General features: G+C 38.4%; 2 protein-coding genes across 4 annotated transcripts; one reads left to right on the top strand and one right to left on the bottom strand.

Annotated features, from left to right (window-relative positions):
- Positions 1-352: 352 nt before the first annotated feature.
- Positions 353-4,802, top strand: CIB3 (calcium and integrin binding family member 3). 2 transcript variants are annotated; one of them, XM_010296526.1, is made up of 6 exons: positions 353-403; positions 716-750; positions 2,482-2,593; positions 2,953-3,100; positions 4,064-4,259; positions 4,743-4,802. In XM_010296526.1, the coding sequence occupies exons 1-6, from the start codon at positions 353-355 to the stop codon at positions 4,762-4,764; spliced, it is 564 nt and encodes a 187-aa protein (XP_010294828.1). In that variant the 3' UTR covers positions 4,765-4,802. The 2 variants fall into 2 exon arrangements, with proteins under 2 accessions (XP_010294828.1, XP_010294830.1); XM_010296528.1 differs by lacking the exons at positions 716-750; positions 2,482-2,593 and having other exon boundaries at positions 4,743-4,764.
- A 4,287-nt stretch (positions 4,803-9,089) lies between these two features.
- Positions 9,090-13,319, bottom strand: LOC104614982 (ras-related protein Rab-8A). 2 transcript variants are annotated; one of them, XM_010296524.1, is made up of 7 exons: positions 13,252-13,319; positions 12,943-13,003; positions 12,470-12,547; positions 11,907-11,996; positions 11,184-11,249; positions 10,560-10,610; positions 9,162-9,640 (listed from the first exon to the last, which is right to left on the bottom strand). In XM_010296524.1, the coding sequence occupies exons 2-7, from the start codon at positions 12,943-12,945 to the stop codon at positions 9,548-9,550; spliced, it is 381 nt and encodes a 126-aa protein (XP_010294826.1). In that variant the 5' UTR covers positions 12,946-13,003; positions 13,252-13,319; the 3' UTR covers positions 9,162-9,547. The 2 variants fall into 2 exon arrangements, with proteins under 2 accessions (XP_010294827.1, XP_010294826.1); XM_010296525.1 differs by lacking the exon at positions 12,943-13,003 and having other exon boundaries at positions 9,090-9,640; positions 13,252-13,313.
- Positions 13,320-13,454: the final 135 nt, after the last annotated feature.

The raw sequence follows: 13,454 nt of genomic DNA, 5'->3' as shown, positions 1-13,454 counted from the left end.
CAGATCTGAAAGAATGAAAAAGTATGATCCATGAAGTCTACCTTCTGCTTCAAAGACACAAACAAGCAGCTATTAGTTGTTTGGTTAAATACTGTAACATGAGTCTTTGTGGTGCACACAGGAGACAGGTGAGTGATGCTGTTTAAGAGCCTCAAGTAGCCAGACTAAAGATTTGATGAAATGCTCCTATTATGATACTTTGCAGCCTGTGGAATAGGGAAGCTGGTTACTTGATCCTCTGCTATACCTGAACCTCATTGTTGCAGCTTTTAATAACTGACTATCCAGACCTCGTATAAAGGTGCCTTTGAGGAAAGAATGATGGGACAGGAATCAGCATTCAGAGCTAGAAATGGGCAACAAGCAAACCATTTTCACTCCAGCGCAACTGGATGCATATCAGGTACAAAACAAACTAAATGACTGTTTGGAAAGAACATAGAATAATGGTGAAGGTTTTTTTAAAACAATCTCTTTTAGAAATTATTAAATAGGAGTACTAAATTACAGCAAAGGTTTTAGTAACATAGTTTGAGTCTTACATGAAGAAGAAGGGTTATAAAATACTCCTAAATTATATGCCAAAAAGAAAGAGCTTTAATGTTTGGCCACATATATTACAATATAACTTCATTTAAGTCATTCGACAGGAAAAGTTTGGGCCAATGCATACTAAAAACTGTCATTGCACGTTATATCTTTTCTTATTTCATAGGACTGCACATTCTTTACAAGGAAAGAAATTCTAAGGTGAGTCTTGTATATGCATTTTGTGGGCAAAGGACAGCAATTGCTGTAAAGACAGGTTACAGGGTGAGGTATTTTAAAAATTATTTTAAGATGGATTTATACAAATATAAAGTGATACCTTTGGACAATCTGAGCATTTTTGTTGCTTTTTTTATGTACAAACCCTATGTTATCTATCCTAAACTGAGCCAGAATTCTAAATTGTGTATTAAGGTACCAGTCTCTCTATCAGAAAGAAATTATATTAAGTATATTATATTATATTAAGTTATATTCTAGTGCATACTCTACCAGTGGCATCCATGTTCCCCTCACCTTGTTTTATGACAATTGCTTCCAAGTATACTGTAATTCTTTGGGATACTTTGCCTGTTTTATGAAAACCTTGATGATTGTGTCAATTTTTGTTCACCTTTTTTCATGTCCTCATGTAAATAATTATACTGATACTCTAAGCTGCATTTTTCCCAAAGCCTTCATGTGCCCCATCGAACACTTCATTTAATCTCTGGCCAAAGGATCTGGTAAAGACAAGTTCAGTGTTCTGTTCATGGGGGGCTGAGAGCCTTCACTGAAAACCTCAGCTCATTCTTTTGTAAAAAATACTCAGATAGTAACGTACATAATATTGAAGTTGCATTTGCCTTTCCCATCTGTTGGGCACATTAACAGAAAGGGAAGTGTTCAGTTTCGGCTTCTCTCAAGATGGCATCACACTTTTTTTGCCAATTTCTCTGAAAGGCAGAGCACAAGTGACAATTTTGTACAGACCGTGTCCCTCTTTAGAACATTGATATCTGTGTGTATGAACTCTACACAGGATAAAACATGAATGGTTCTGTAATAATTGAAATCTAAATCTGTCTGTTTTTCCACATAGTAAATGGAGGCCAGAACCATAACTGTGTGATGAATAAGACATTTATTATTGATAAGGCTCCTTTTTGAAATTCTGTCCTATTGTTTTGTTGATAACAGCTGGAAATGGGATCCTTACTCTAGCACAAGAACTGAAACAAATAACGTGCTGAAAAAGTGGTGAATACATTCAAATTATTATGCATATTTTCTGTCTCTTAAACCAGAGTTCTGTGGAAAAACAGGAAGATACTTGGGGTGGGTAAAACCCTGGTAGAGTTGGTCCCAGTTCTTTCTTCCTGCCCACGACTGTAGGCATTCAGGATTTTATTCTGACATTTAAACTGAATCTTTCATGCTCCGGTTGAAGCCCATTATTTTTGATCACATCTATTGTGGACTTGGAAAACAGATCCCTTTTGCCTTGCCACAAGTTTTTGTATGCTTGGAAACTGATTAGGTGGACCTTCAGGATAAAGGTCTTGTGCCTTGTTACCATAACCACATAAATCATAACTACACTACATGCCTGAACACAATTGCTGGTAATGTAGAAGTAGATCTGAAACTTTGTAAAAATCTGTTTTCAGATACACGGTATCTAGCGGTTTGGCTGCCTGACCTGTGTAAGCATTTTCACCTAGTTGTTCTGTAAGCGTGAAGGCTTTGTATTTTTCACCAGTTACACTATGTTGTTCTTTTTAACACTGTCTCTTCCACCAACAGCTACAGAACATGCTAAATGTTACAACTGATATCATCCATCTGAGGATGTAAAGGATGCAAAGTGTGAAAAATGATATGGAAAAGGCAAAGACGTTCTCAGTGGTCTAAATAACTTGTTCCCTAAGCAAGCCTTTTTTTCTGTTTCAGACTGTTTTACCGATACCGAGATCTAGCCCCACAGCTAGTTCCACTCGACTACACAGATAAACCAGATGTGACACTTCCCTATGAACTCATTGGCAGCATGCCAGAGCTGAAGGTACAGAGCAAGGAACACAACTAGAATCGAGTGACACATTTCAGTTTAATCTACCCTTTTTAAATAATTCATCCAGTACTAATTGCTGGAAGGCTGAAATACGAATAAATTTTGGCTATTGAAGTCAAAAGTCTTTCTGGAAGCTTCTAGTGATTCCCTGAAATTGCACAACGGTTAAAGAAGGCTGCAGCTGTGTCCACCTCTGATACAACATTAGACAAGAACATAATAGCAGAAAGGGGGGTATTTGCCAAAAAGGGGTTACAACAAAAAAAGTCTCGCTCCAATTGTGTCCTATGTGCACGGAAATAAATGCTACTAAAGATGATCTTCCCTTGCTCCTGTGTTCCATTTTCCAGGACAATCCATTCCGCCAGCGCATAGCAGAGGTTTTCTCAGAGGATGGAGAGGGCAATATGACTTTAGATGATTTTTTGGACATGTTTTCAGTGCTGAGTGAAATGGCTCCCAGAGACTTGAAAGCTTATTATGCTTTTAAGATTTATGGTGAGTGAGACATGCATAAAAAGTAAACTTTGGGGAAATCCTGCAGCTTCATGTAGGGATGCAAAATATTCATTTTGCCACCATAATGACTTCTAGTTAGGTATGTTTTTAATACAGCCTTTCTTTTCATTACATTTGAATTTATGGTTGGACTTGATGATCTTGAAGGTCCTTTCCAACCTAGTGTTTCTGTGATTCTGTGAATGCCTATTCTCTCTCCTAGCAACTTCTGGTCTTTATCCTTTTGTCTCTACTCTTCTCTTACTTATTTGGAATTGGTATTTACTACTAAATTTACAACCTGAAATTGTCTGCAGTTTTAGAGAGCTGATAAACATTTAAGAAATACTTCTATCTTAGGGGCTGCTTAGAAAAGTGCAGCACACTGGATTTGGCTGCCCATAAATCTGTAGGGTGGTTTTGGTAGGGGAAGGTGGGAGGCAGGGAAGTATTTATGGGAAGCATTTTTCTCCAAGGACAAATGTAAAGATTTTTTTTTTTTTAAATGTGCTATTTTCAGTTATTTTCTTTATGATTAGCTAAAGCCCAACAATATATCAAAGTAATTTTTTGCAATTTAAACTGTACATGATTCAGCAAAGATGTTAAAAAAGTGAACTCTCACCAAAAATGAACAGCCCTTTCTCTTCCTTTAATGTCGTACTATTTCTTGCATCTCGTTCAGTAGTACTGATTTGCTAGAATGATTTAATTATGGCTGGACTATGTTTAGCTATTAAACTATTTACAATTGTTACTCTTATGTATGATAAGCAGAAATGATTCCAGGATTTTTATACAAGCAAATACAGATAACTGCAAGACTTAATTTCTGATTTGAATGGTCTGCTTATATAAATATATTATGGCCTGGGAACCAAACCCTTCCTATTAGGTCTTGGCAGTCAACCATGTAAAATGCTGACTTTTGTCACTTTGAATTCATTTTGTTTCCTTTGACAGATTTTAACAATGATGATTACATATGCAAATCAGATCTAGAGAAAACTGTTAACAAATTAACCCGAAATGAACTTACCCCAGAAGAAGTCAGCCTTGTGTGCGAAAAGGTGATTTACGAAGCTGATGTGGACAACGATGGCAAGCTGTCTTTGGAAGACTTTCAGCATATGATAATCCGAGCTCCAGATTTCCTCAGGTACTATTTGCTTTTAATTTCTAGTGCAAAATTACTCTCAGTTTTTTTGTCAGAAGTCTTTGAAGTGTGTTTCGTGTCTCCTCAGCCATTACAGATCATCACTCTTACCTGACAGTTTCTAGTAGAGGCGCCCACCGCAAAGACTGGGAAAAACAGATGCTTGAAAAAGTGCGGAGGCTTCTTGCCTTGCTGTTTGAACCTCCAGTGTACTTTTTACATGACAAAAAGTCCTAGTAACTTACAAAGTTAGTATCAGCACTTCGGCTCCATTGATGAGTATATGATATTAGCTCACTCGATGTGTAACATAGCCTTGACGTGGTTTTTGATGCATGTCTTAGAGCAGCACTCGAACAGGTACGTTAAATGCAAGATTTGAGTGCTTCGCAAAATAGTTTCCCATTTGTAGTACTAGGATTAATTGTAGTGAATCCCTTTGAATAGAGTGATACACAAATGATCATTACTTCCTTTTTCTAACAGCACATTTCATATTCGAATCTGAATCTAGTGAAACATGTAGATAGAAGTGCTTCTGAATCTTCAACAACTGTTACTTCATCTGAGATGACCGTCCATGAGAGCAAAATGAGAAGGGCAAAGAGGACAATTTCTGGCAACTGAACCAGTCAGAGAACTCTGTCTCTTGTTTACCTCTTTAAAAGGAACAATTAATTAAGCTCTTCATCAAGATTTCCCTGTAATTTAACAGAATGTCTTTTTCCCCTCCCAGCTACAGCAAATCTGGCCTAGACAGTGAGATGGGAAATACTTTTTTTAAAGTTCAGATACCACCAGGTAGTAAAGGAACTTGTATCAAATTATAGCTTCTAAAAAATTCCCAAGAAAATGCCTTATCCAGTAAAAAGCCCTTGAAAAGTTTCAAAAACATTAGGGTTAATCAAAATTGTGTAAGCAACTCCTCTGATCAGCTTTAACAGTCTTAACAAATGGTCCAGTGAATCAATTTGCTAGAGTACTCTCCCAGTGTCACAGAAACCCATTACAGGTTTCAGCAGAAAATAGAGAAGAGCTTTCCCTTTCAGAATTTAACACGAAAAGTCAACCTATTTTAAAAGATAAGACAGCCTACCTTGGGTTCCTGTCCCTCTTTCCCATTTTCAGAAATACCCTATTTTCCACACGAGAATCTATATGCACGAATGATAAACAGGACTGACAAACTAAGTTTGTAAAATTCTCTTTTCATAAGAAGTTTATTTATGCAGTGCTCAGGGTCCTGTACAACAGAGTAAAAACATACATACTGTAATAAACAACAGTTTTGTTTTTAATACAAACATGAAAATCAATGAGAAGTGCTTAAGAACGCAGTTGTAATGTGGGAAGGGTGGCAGCCAAAAGTGGTAATTCTAAAAACACAATTTACAGTTATTTTTAAAAATAGTGGGATGCATTAAGTTCCCTTCAAAACAAAGTTGTAAGTCCCAACTCATGCTCAACTTGGAGCATATGATTCCTGCAGAAAGGCTAGAGACCAGTCCACTAAACTTGTATTAACTACAGAAACAAAAACTCCAATGATCAGTGAAAGAGATCGGTCAAAGAATAAGGCAGCCTGAAATAATCAGACCGCACGTTACCATTGATGTTCAATTGAACAGATCTTTATTTAATCTATAAATGAAGACAGAAGTTAGTCATCATTCTATCCCAACTCCTATGAACTTCTAGTACAAATGGAGACCATCCTCTATGCAGCTGTTTGTCCATTTCCTCTCCAACATAAACCCCAGGCATTTCAAGTCCAAGAGAACACAAAGTCACGGTAGCTTTCGAGCATGATCATCAGCCAAAGACACTGCCACCACAACAACAAAACCCTTAACAATTGTCAGCGAGATGATTAGCATCTCACTTGAAAGGAAAGACCAAATAATTTTCAGCAGCAGTAAAGAGACTTACAATAATCCATAGGATTTATAAATCTGAGGCTGAAAGTCTGATGCTGGCATAAGGCTCTGATGTCAAGGAACATTAGATGTGCCTATCAGCATAGGACTTAGACAACGTAAGTGTTAAAATGGCAAAGTGTTAAAACAGCAGTTCCACCATTTATTGACAGACGAGCTACTGACAGGTCTACACCTGAAATGGTGAAGACTGCCTGAAATATTGCAACCAGCCTCAAAAAGAAGGTCAACCACAGAATTCTATGATACTCATTTAAGTAAGGGAATTTGAGAGCATGCTCAAAAATGGGTTTGTTTCTCTACAAACCAAGTGTTAATTGATTACCTGAAATTCTAGTGGCATTTAGACACTGAGAATGTATAGTAAGCACGTTGTTAGTTTTTCAGATCTACTTAAATTCCTCAGTTTTACAAATCTTATATCCAGATTTTTTCCTCCTTAGTTGAAGAAAGCTTAGATCTAAATACATTACTGTATGTATTTACACAGTACCTCTTTTGATCATTGTGTTTTCCATAACATTCATACTTAAAAAAACCACAGTAATTTAGTTATGTGATGGAAACATCAACTACGTATCATACTTATCCAAGATGTGATGTCTGTATTTCATGACACATAACCCAGCATACATGCAACTGCAGTGTCTTTAACCTTTTCCTGTCTTACATTTGCATTTTAGGTTTCATATTGCTTACACCGATTTAATTTCTGTGTAGACTATGCATACCCTAGAAGTACAGTGATGACTGTAGTCACAGTAACTGCATGAAACTTCCTGAGATCGGACAAGAATGTAGTTGTTCATTGAGTAAACCCAATCATTTCGTAAAAGGAAATCATGCTATAAATTAGGTACATAAACATGTGCAACAACCAGCATAAATTTAAACAAAAGGTATTCACATACAAAGAGTTAGCTTTGAATGCAAAAAACTTAAGATTTAGAAAACGGGGAGTGAAAAAACACAATTCCATCCTTCAAGTTTTACCCACTTGTAAATTAGTAGGGTTTTCCTTCTCATCTCGAGATGAGTTATCAATTTAGATACTGTCAACAGGCAATACCCAGTATTGTGATGGAGCACCCATGACATCAAGTTTGACTAACAACTTATTGTTCCAAGTCACTTTGAAAAATAAGTCTGGCTGCAACATCCGGCTATATTAAAAGTAGAAGGGTGGACGCAAGACAATCCACATTTACTACTAAGCCAGAAACAAATCATTAACAGATCTGTTTTCTGAAGGAAAACAACATTCAGACCATGCCTTGATCACCTCCCCAATTCTGCTTCAATAATTTCTCAAAGCATACACAAAGTCTTTTTTTCAAAGCATCCTTATCTCAGGATAGAAGCATTGCTTGTCCAATCTATAGCTCTGCATTAACTACACGTTGAAGCATACACTGAAGAGAAGCACATACTGACTAAAAGGCTCTTCAGTAGCTTAACATGATTTTATCCTACAAATACATCTGTGTGTAATCCACTATGGTGCATGTTCACCAAGTCCTCATGCTAGAAAGTCACAAATAAACAAAAAAAACCCATCATAAGGTTCTGGTTAGAGGAAAGCTTTATGTACAATTTTAACCATGAACAGAGCTCACTGTAATCTGCTAGCTATTTAAAAAAAAAAAAAGGTTGGTAGCATACAAAATGCATTTTTATAAAGCAGTAACTTACACAGTAAAATTTCCTTTTTCCATTTTAGAAAAACAGGCAATATTCCTGTTGAGCCCAATTGCATGCTGCAGATTTATACAGTTTAATTTTGAATCTGATAGATCTTTAACTACAGTAACATTTACGAGTGCTACTTTGAGGCCAGAATATACCACCACAAACTTGAAGAGAACAAAACTGGTGAGTAAATTAATTAACTTAAAAAATCAGCTTTAATTTTACCCATAAGTGCAGTTGTCAATGTAAACAAAGCATGTTAACAGTTCCAGTGAGTTGCAGGACACAGCTGATATGTTCATTTGAATTAAATATACCATAATTCCAATCACTTGACAACAGACTTTGAAGTAGATGGCTCTTAAGTGGCTCCTTTGTCAGTCTAATTAAGAGTCAGGCTTACAGCCTCTGAACTGAGAGCAATTAACTACCTAGGAGCTTTACTTGGCTGTTACATTTTTATACATCGGAATGTAAGAGACTGTGTTTATAAGAATAAATACATAGAATATTTCCACTGATGACTAAACATCATTTGCATTGATGCACGCTATTAACAGGCTTGTTGCTGCTTGAATCTGAAATGATCAATACACAGCAGCAAGGCAAATCTCAGTTTAAAAAAGTTTGTTTTCAGAAAGTGTTTGTATGTGCAACATATATTTGCATATGTGAGCAAGTGTGCATGGGAACACACAACTGGAAGCAGTGCAATACATTTTCTTGTCACAATTTATAACTAGCTACTACATCATGACAGATCTGGAAAAATTCTCAACCAGAGAAGGAAAAGCCACCCATTGTAACTTTACAAAATTTGAGTAAGTGTCCCTACCCAAACCAGGGTCTGTTTCTCCAAGAACAGATGACAGATCATTTGCATGGGACTCATTGTAGCTACATCTCCTGTTAAATGTGTCTAAGCGTCTGGAGGATTTAATTAAGCATGGTCAAGTCTAACATGGATGAAGTAATTCCTGATGGTAAGGATCCATTGTATTTACAACACACTTTGGTTTTTTAAAAAAATAGAGATTCCTTTGAGGAGGATTTTTTTTAAAACTTCAATTGTAGTTGTGGATTGTCTAGAGTAACACAACTGAATAAGTAATAGGCAGATAAAGGATTTTCTCTGTAGTAGAAAAGACGTGGAGATGCAGAAAGCTTCCTTCTACCTTCTGAAAAGGTATAAGCCTGTACTGCTGACGTAAGTGCATTTATTTGATGTTTTGATGCAATTGTTCTACATGCATCTATAGACATGGATATGCACATGTATCATGTACACATACCTGTACTTTATTAATATTGGCATTTCAGTTTCTTATTTTGATCATAACTTACTCTTTCTAGTTTGGATACGTTACAGATATGAACAAAAAGATTGAAGCCTGTCAGCAAAGGTGCTGTATCACAGGTCACATTTCATCTGTACTGCCTCTGCTAGACAATACACATGCCCAGTGGCAATCTGACAAAAATAAACTTGTTTCATCTCCAAAATTGAAGAGTCCGACAATTACTAAAATAAACAATTTCTGATTCAGATGGTCACAAAGTGACAAGGTATGTTGAAAATGCTAAGTCCACCGACAGAGGAAATCTCACTCAGAACAGGCACAGTCCAGCTCAGTTGAGCAGATGCTCAGATTAAGGCCGTGTCCCTCACAGAAGAACACATCGGAAAAAGCTGCTTTTCTTTTGCTGGTCTGGTGTGATTTTGACTCCCTGGTTGCTGCCTTGCGGGCTATTGCCTTCCTGAAGACGCAAAGAATATTAAGTTACTTATTTATACTTAACAGCTCCTAGCATCGTTGTAAGACCTAGCAGCCACACTTCATTGATTCATTTTGTTGAATCAAGCCTGCCATATACAAAACCCGTTACTAAAATGAACAGGAGTCTTCACTCATTTATTTGAGCCTTACATCAGCCACTACAAGAAGTCAGAGAACTCCATCTGCTACTTTTGGCTTCGACTAACATCCACTGCGCCTATTCTTCTTCTTTCTATAAACTCAAAGATAGCGGAGATTAAAAAAAAATTTAAAATTACAGAACATATTTGGCTCTTGCTGAAACACTTAGGAATCGTCAGCAAGACCCAAAATATTACAGCTCTATCAGCACATGTAGTGTGCCCAGTAAAAGTAGAAGCAACCTTTGTTAACTTTGTTTTGTAAGGAACAAACTTTGTTGTACAAAAGATAACCAAATAATTTCTCAGGACTTTTTTGCAAAATTTATTAAAAAACTGATTAGTTCTTTACCTATTTTTAAACATACTGGTTTGAAGTCCACCCTGAGGTATGAAGTGGGCCTCCTATAAGTCTAATTTATACTATTCCATTCTACAGACTGCAACAGCAAGAAATATCATTAAACTGCTCTACCAGTCATTTGACTTTCAAGAAAACAAATAAGTGATAATTTTATTTAGAAAACCTCAACCATTGCAGCTGATTCCTGAAATGCAGAGACAATTCTTTATAAGCCAAGGTCAGAGCGTAGCTTGGCAAAGCTAAAAATAAATTTCTATAACCTTCAGTGCATTCCTCATTAAAGAGACCATGGAGTATTTTTTATACTCTGTGAAACAGTACTTGCTATTTGGCTTTTCGTTGTTGGGTTTTTTCCGCTATTTACATACAGTGTGCACCAAGTAAAGGTTACTCACCAACTTCTTGTCCATTTTTGCTTTGATATCTCTTGCAAGAGTGAAAAATGCCTGTGACAAGTGAAACAGTTAAGTGTTACATGGTTAACAAAATATATTCTAACATTTTTGTTTAGTAAAAAGCTGCCTTCCCGAGTTTCTACATATAGAGAACTCCTGAAGAATGTTAAGTTTTCAGGTTTTTTCCCACCACACTTCAGGTTTTAATGCTCCTTCCCCGTCTGTCTCTGCACCCTTTCTAACTCCACTACCTCCTTTCCGAGCCTGAAAACCACAACAGCACGCACCACCCGCGGCGGGGCACATCCCTGGTTTATATCATGGCAAAATGTCACCCTTTATCAATGGCATTATGGAATGCGAAGACATAAGCCGACTTTTTCAGTGTGCTGCTCTAACGCAGATTGCTGCAGCAGCCTTGCATCATGCTCTAAGCCCCATATTAAATCATTCTGCGTAAGGTTGATTAGACAATGCCTTCATGGAATGCACAGATATGTACTAAATAACCCATCTGAAGTATCTAAAAACAGAGTTTTGCTTCCAACGGGGATGGGCAAGTGTTCTCATTGCTTGTTTGCACAAACAAGACAATACATATAAGAGAAAGGTTACAGTACTTACATTCTCTATGTTTATATTCGCTTTTGCGCTGGTCTCCATAAATTTAATTCCAAAACTTGCAGCAAGCTGAACAAAAGCAGGTTTCACGTTAGCTGGGTAACTGCGGGAACAGCTACAGATATAACCAACCGCGCAGGATCTGCCCTAGCACGACTCATAGCAACCTGGGGATTTACTCGATTTGCAAAAATCGGGAACTAAATCTCACTCCTATTAGCACCTATTCTTGCTGGGTTCTGTTCTTCTGTTTTAGGCTCTGCACACACTTTACTTTGCTCCTTTGTCTTTTATTTTTTTCTCTTGTGTAGGTATCTTGTCAGTCTTGTAACATCAGCAGTGCGTAGAAGCACCTTCTCTAACCTAAGTACCATCTGACGCCAGAAAAGACAATCCCGTCTACTTTGTCTCCCTGGCTTTCAGCCAAAGAGACATCTCCTCAACATCAAACTCTAGCAAACTTTTTCTTCCTTTTTCTAAGAAAAAAATCCAGCTTGTTGCTTTGCATCCAACACATCTTGACCAGATAATTGACAAGAACTCTTAACACAGCCTCATCTTTTCATTAGAGTGGGGAAATGTATTGCAGCTACAGCTTGGGGAATGATCAATAGTTCCGCTTAGAAATACCCCAAAAGTGCCACAGCAGCATACAGACAGTAACGAACGCAATGTTTATACTCTGAAAAGTCTAAGTTGGAATATATTAAAGCCACAGCCACTTACCTTCTCCCCTTGCTCTCTAGAAACTTGTCTTTTGTCGTTTGCATCGCATTTGTTCCCGAGGATCATTTTTTCAACATCTGGAGAGGCATGCTGAGATAGAAACAGATCGCAGAGCGGACTTTGGCTTGGGTGTTTTTACACAAATATTGTCAAAAAGATGAGGCGCACATCAGGTACTGTGCGCGGAGATGCTGGTGCTAAGCATTTTCCGCAGATTTACGGGCCCCCCTAGCCCCCTCACCCCAGCCACTCGCTGCATGCGCCCAGCGTGCCTCCTGCACGACGGCAGCTCTCAGACCGCTTGTCATGGCAGGAAAACACCATCTTTTAGGTCCCCTCATCACTAAGGCCGCAGGCCCCGAGGCTGGCTTGTGTGCCAGTGCAACAGATTACTGTCAACCAAGACGTTCCAGAGGTTACTACTGATTTTCATTCCATTTATTTTCCAAGTACCCATCAGCATGTGAATTCAAAAGAAACTTAACACTCCTGAAGCAAGTAAGTTTCAACTACTTTTGGAGGAAGAAATAGCATTTTTAACATTCAGTAAGTAGAGAACTTACCTCTTCGATATTCCTGACCCAGTTCCGAATATTTTCAAAAGATTTTTCATTGGTGATGTCATAGACTAGCATAATGCCCTAAGGATTAAAAAGCAGAGAGACTGTTTCAGCTACCATCAGTTTAAGGAAGAGTTAAAGACTTGTCCATAGCAGAAAGTAGCAACTTAACAAGGACTATTTTAAAAACAACTGGTTCACAGATCTAGGCAGCGTTTACTCGCGGTTTGCACCTTGCTAGATAGGGTGCGTGGGAGGTGTATTTACAGAGCAGTATTTATTCTAGAGGCTGCCACACTGGCCCGGCGCAGCTCCAGCACGGCTCAAAACGGGAGCCCAGCTGTAAATATTTAGCCAGGCAGAGCTGACCCGTCGGATGAAGGACAGTTGTGTGTGTTCCACATCAAACCCAGGTGAGGCGGCTGCCAAAGCCGAACCGCCCGGCTGGGGTGTCGCACGCGCCGTATCGCTCCTACCATTGCTCCCCTGTAGTAGGCGGTTGTGATGGTTCGAAATCGCTCCTGCCCAGCCGTGTCCCTGGAACGGAAAGAACACGGGGCATGATGCAAGCCACTGACACCATCATGCTCACATCAAAGCCACCAAAAGTTGTAATTAACTATTGTTGAAGGAGTCTTGAGGTGCACTAGGACTACCTTTTAGTTTCTAGGATATCATTAACTGCTGAAGGGCACAGCTGGAGTAAAAACTCAGGGCAAGCATCACCGCCCCATGCCATACATACACCCGGTTATCAGACGTTAGCTTTAGGATGAAAGTCTTACCATATCTGCAGTTTAATTCTCTTGCCGTCTAGTTCTATAGTTCTAATTTTAAAATCAATACCTGGAAAGAGAAGTAACTAAATTAGTCGTAGTTTCTTCCCAGGACCAAATTAACGCTTTTCCCTCCAACTTCATTCGCAGCGGCAGCGCCGGCACCGCGCCCCCCTTCGCGCCGAGCAAGCTCCGGCCAGCTCAGGCCCGGC

The sequence above is a fragment of the Phaethon lepturus genome, unplaced genomic scaffold (genome assembly GCF_000687285.1).
Source record: "Phaethon lepturus isolate BGI_N335 unplaced genomic scaffold, ASM68728v1 scaffold46501, whole genome shotgun sequence".
NCBI lineage: Eukaryota > Metazoa > Chordata > Aves > Phaethontiformes > Phaethontidae > Phaethon > Phaethon lepturus.
The sequence above is the reverse complement of the archived record's forward strand: the minus strand, read 5'-3'. Positions and strand labels throughout refer to the sequence as shown.

Coding starts and splice junctions, on each gene's coding strand:
- CIB3 (XM_010296526.1), top strand. CDS start 353: ATGGGCAACAAGCAAACCATTTTCACTCCAGCGCAACTGGATGCATAT. Junction 404..715: donor CGCAACTGGATGCATATCAG/GTACAAAACAAA, acceptor CTTATTTCATAG/GACTGCACATTCTTTACAAG. Junction 4,260..4,742: donor CGAGCTCCAGATTTCCTCAG/GTACTATTTGCT, acceptor TTTTTCTAACAG/CACATTTCATATTCGAATCT.
- LOC104614982 (XM_010296524.1), bottom strand. Junction 10,611..11,183: donor CGAATATAAACATAGAGAAT/GTAAGTACTGTA, acceptor CACTTGTCACAG/GCATTTTTCACTCTTGCAAG. Junction 9,641..10,559: donor CAAAAATGGACAAGAAGTTG/GTGAGTAACCTT, acceptor TTGCGTCTTCAG/GAAGGCAATAGCCCGCAAGG.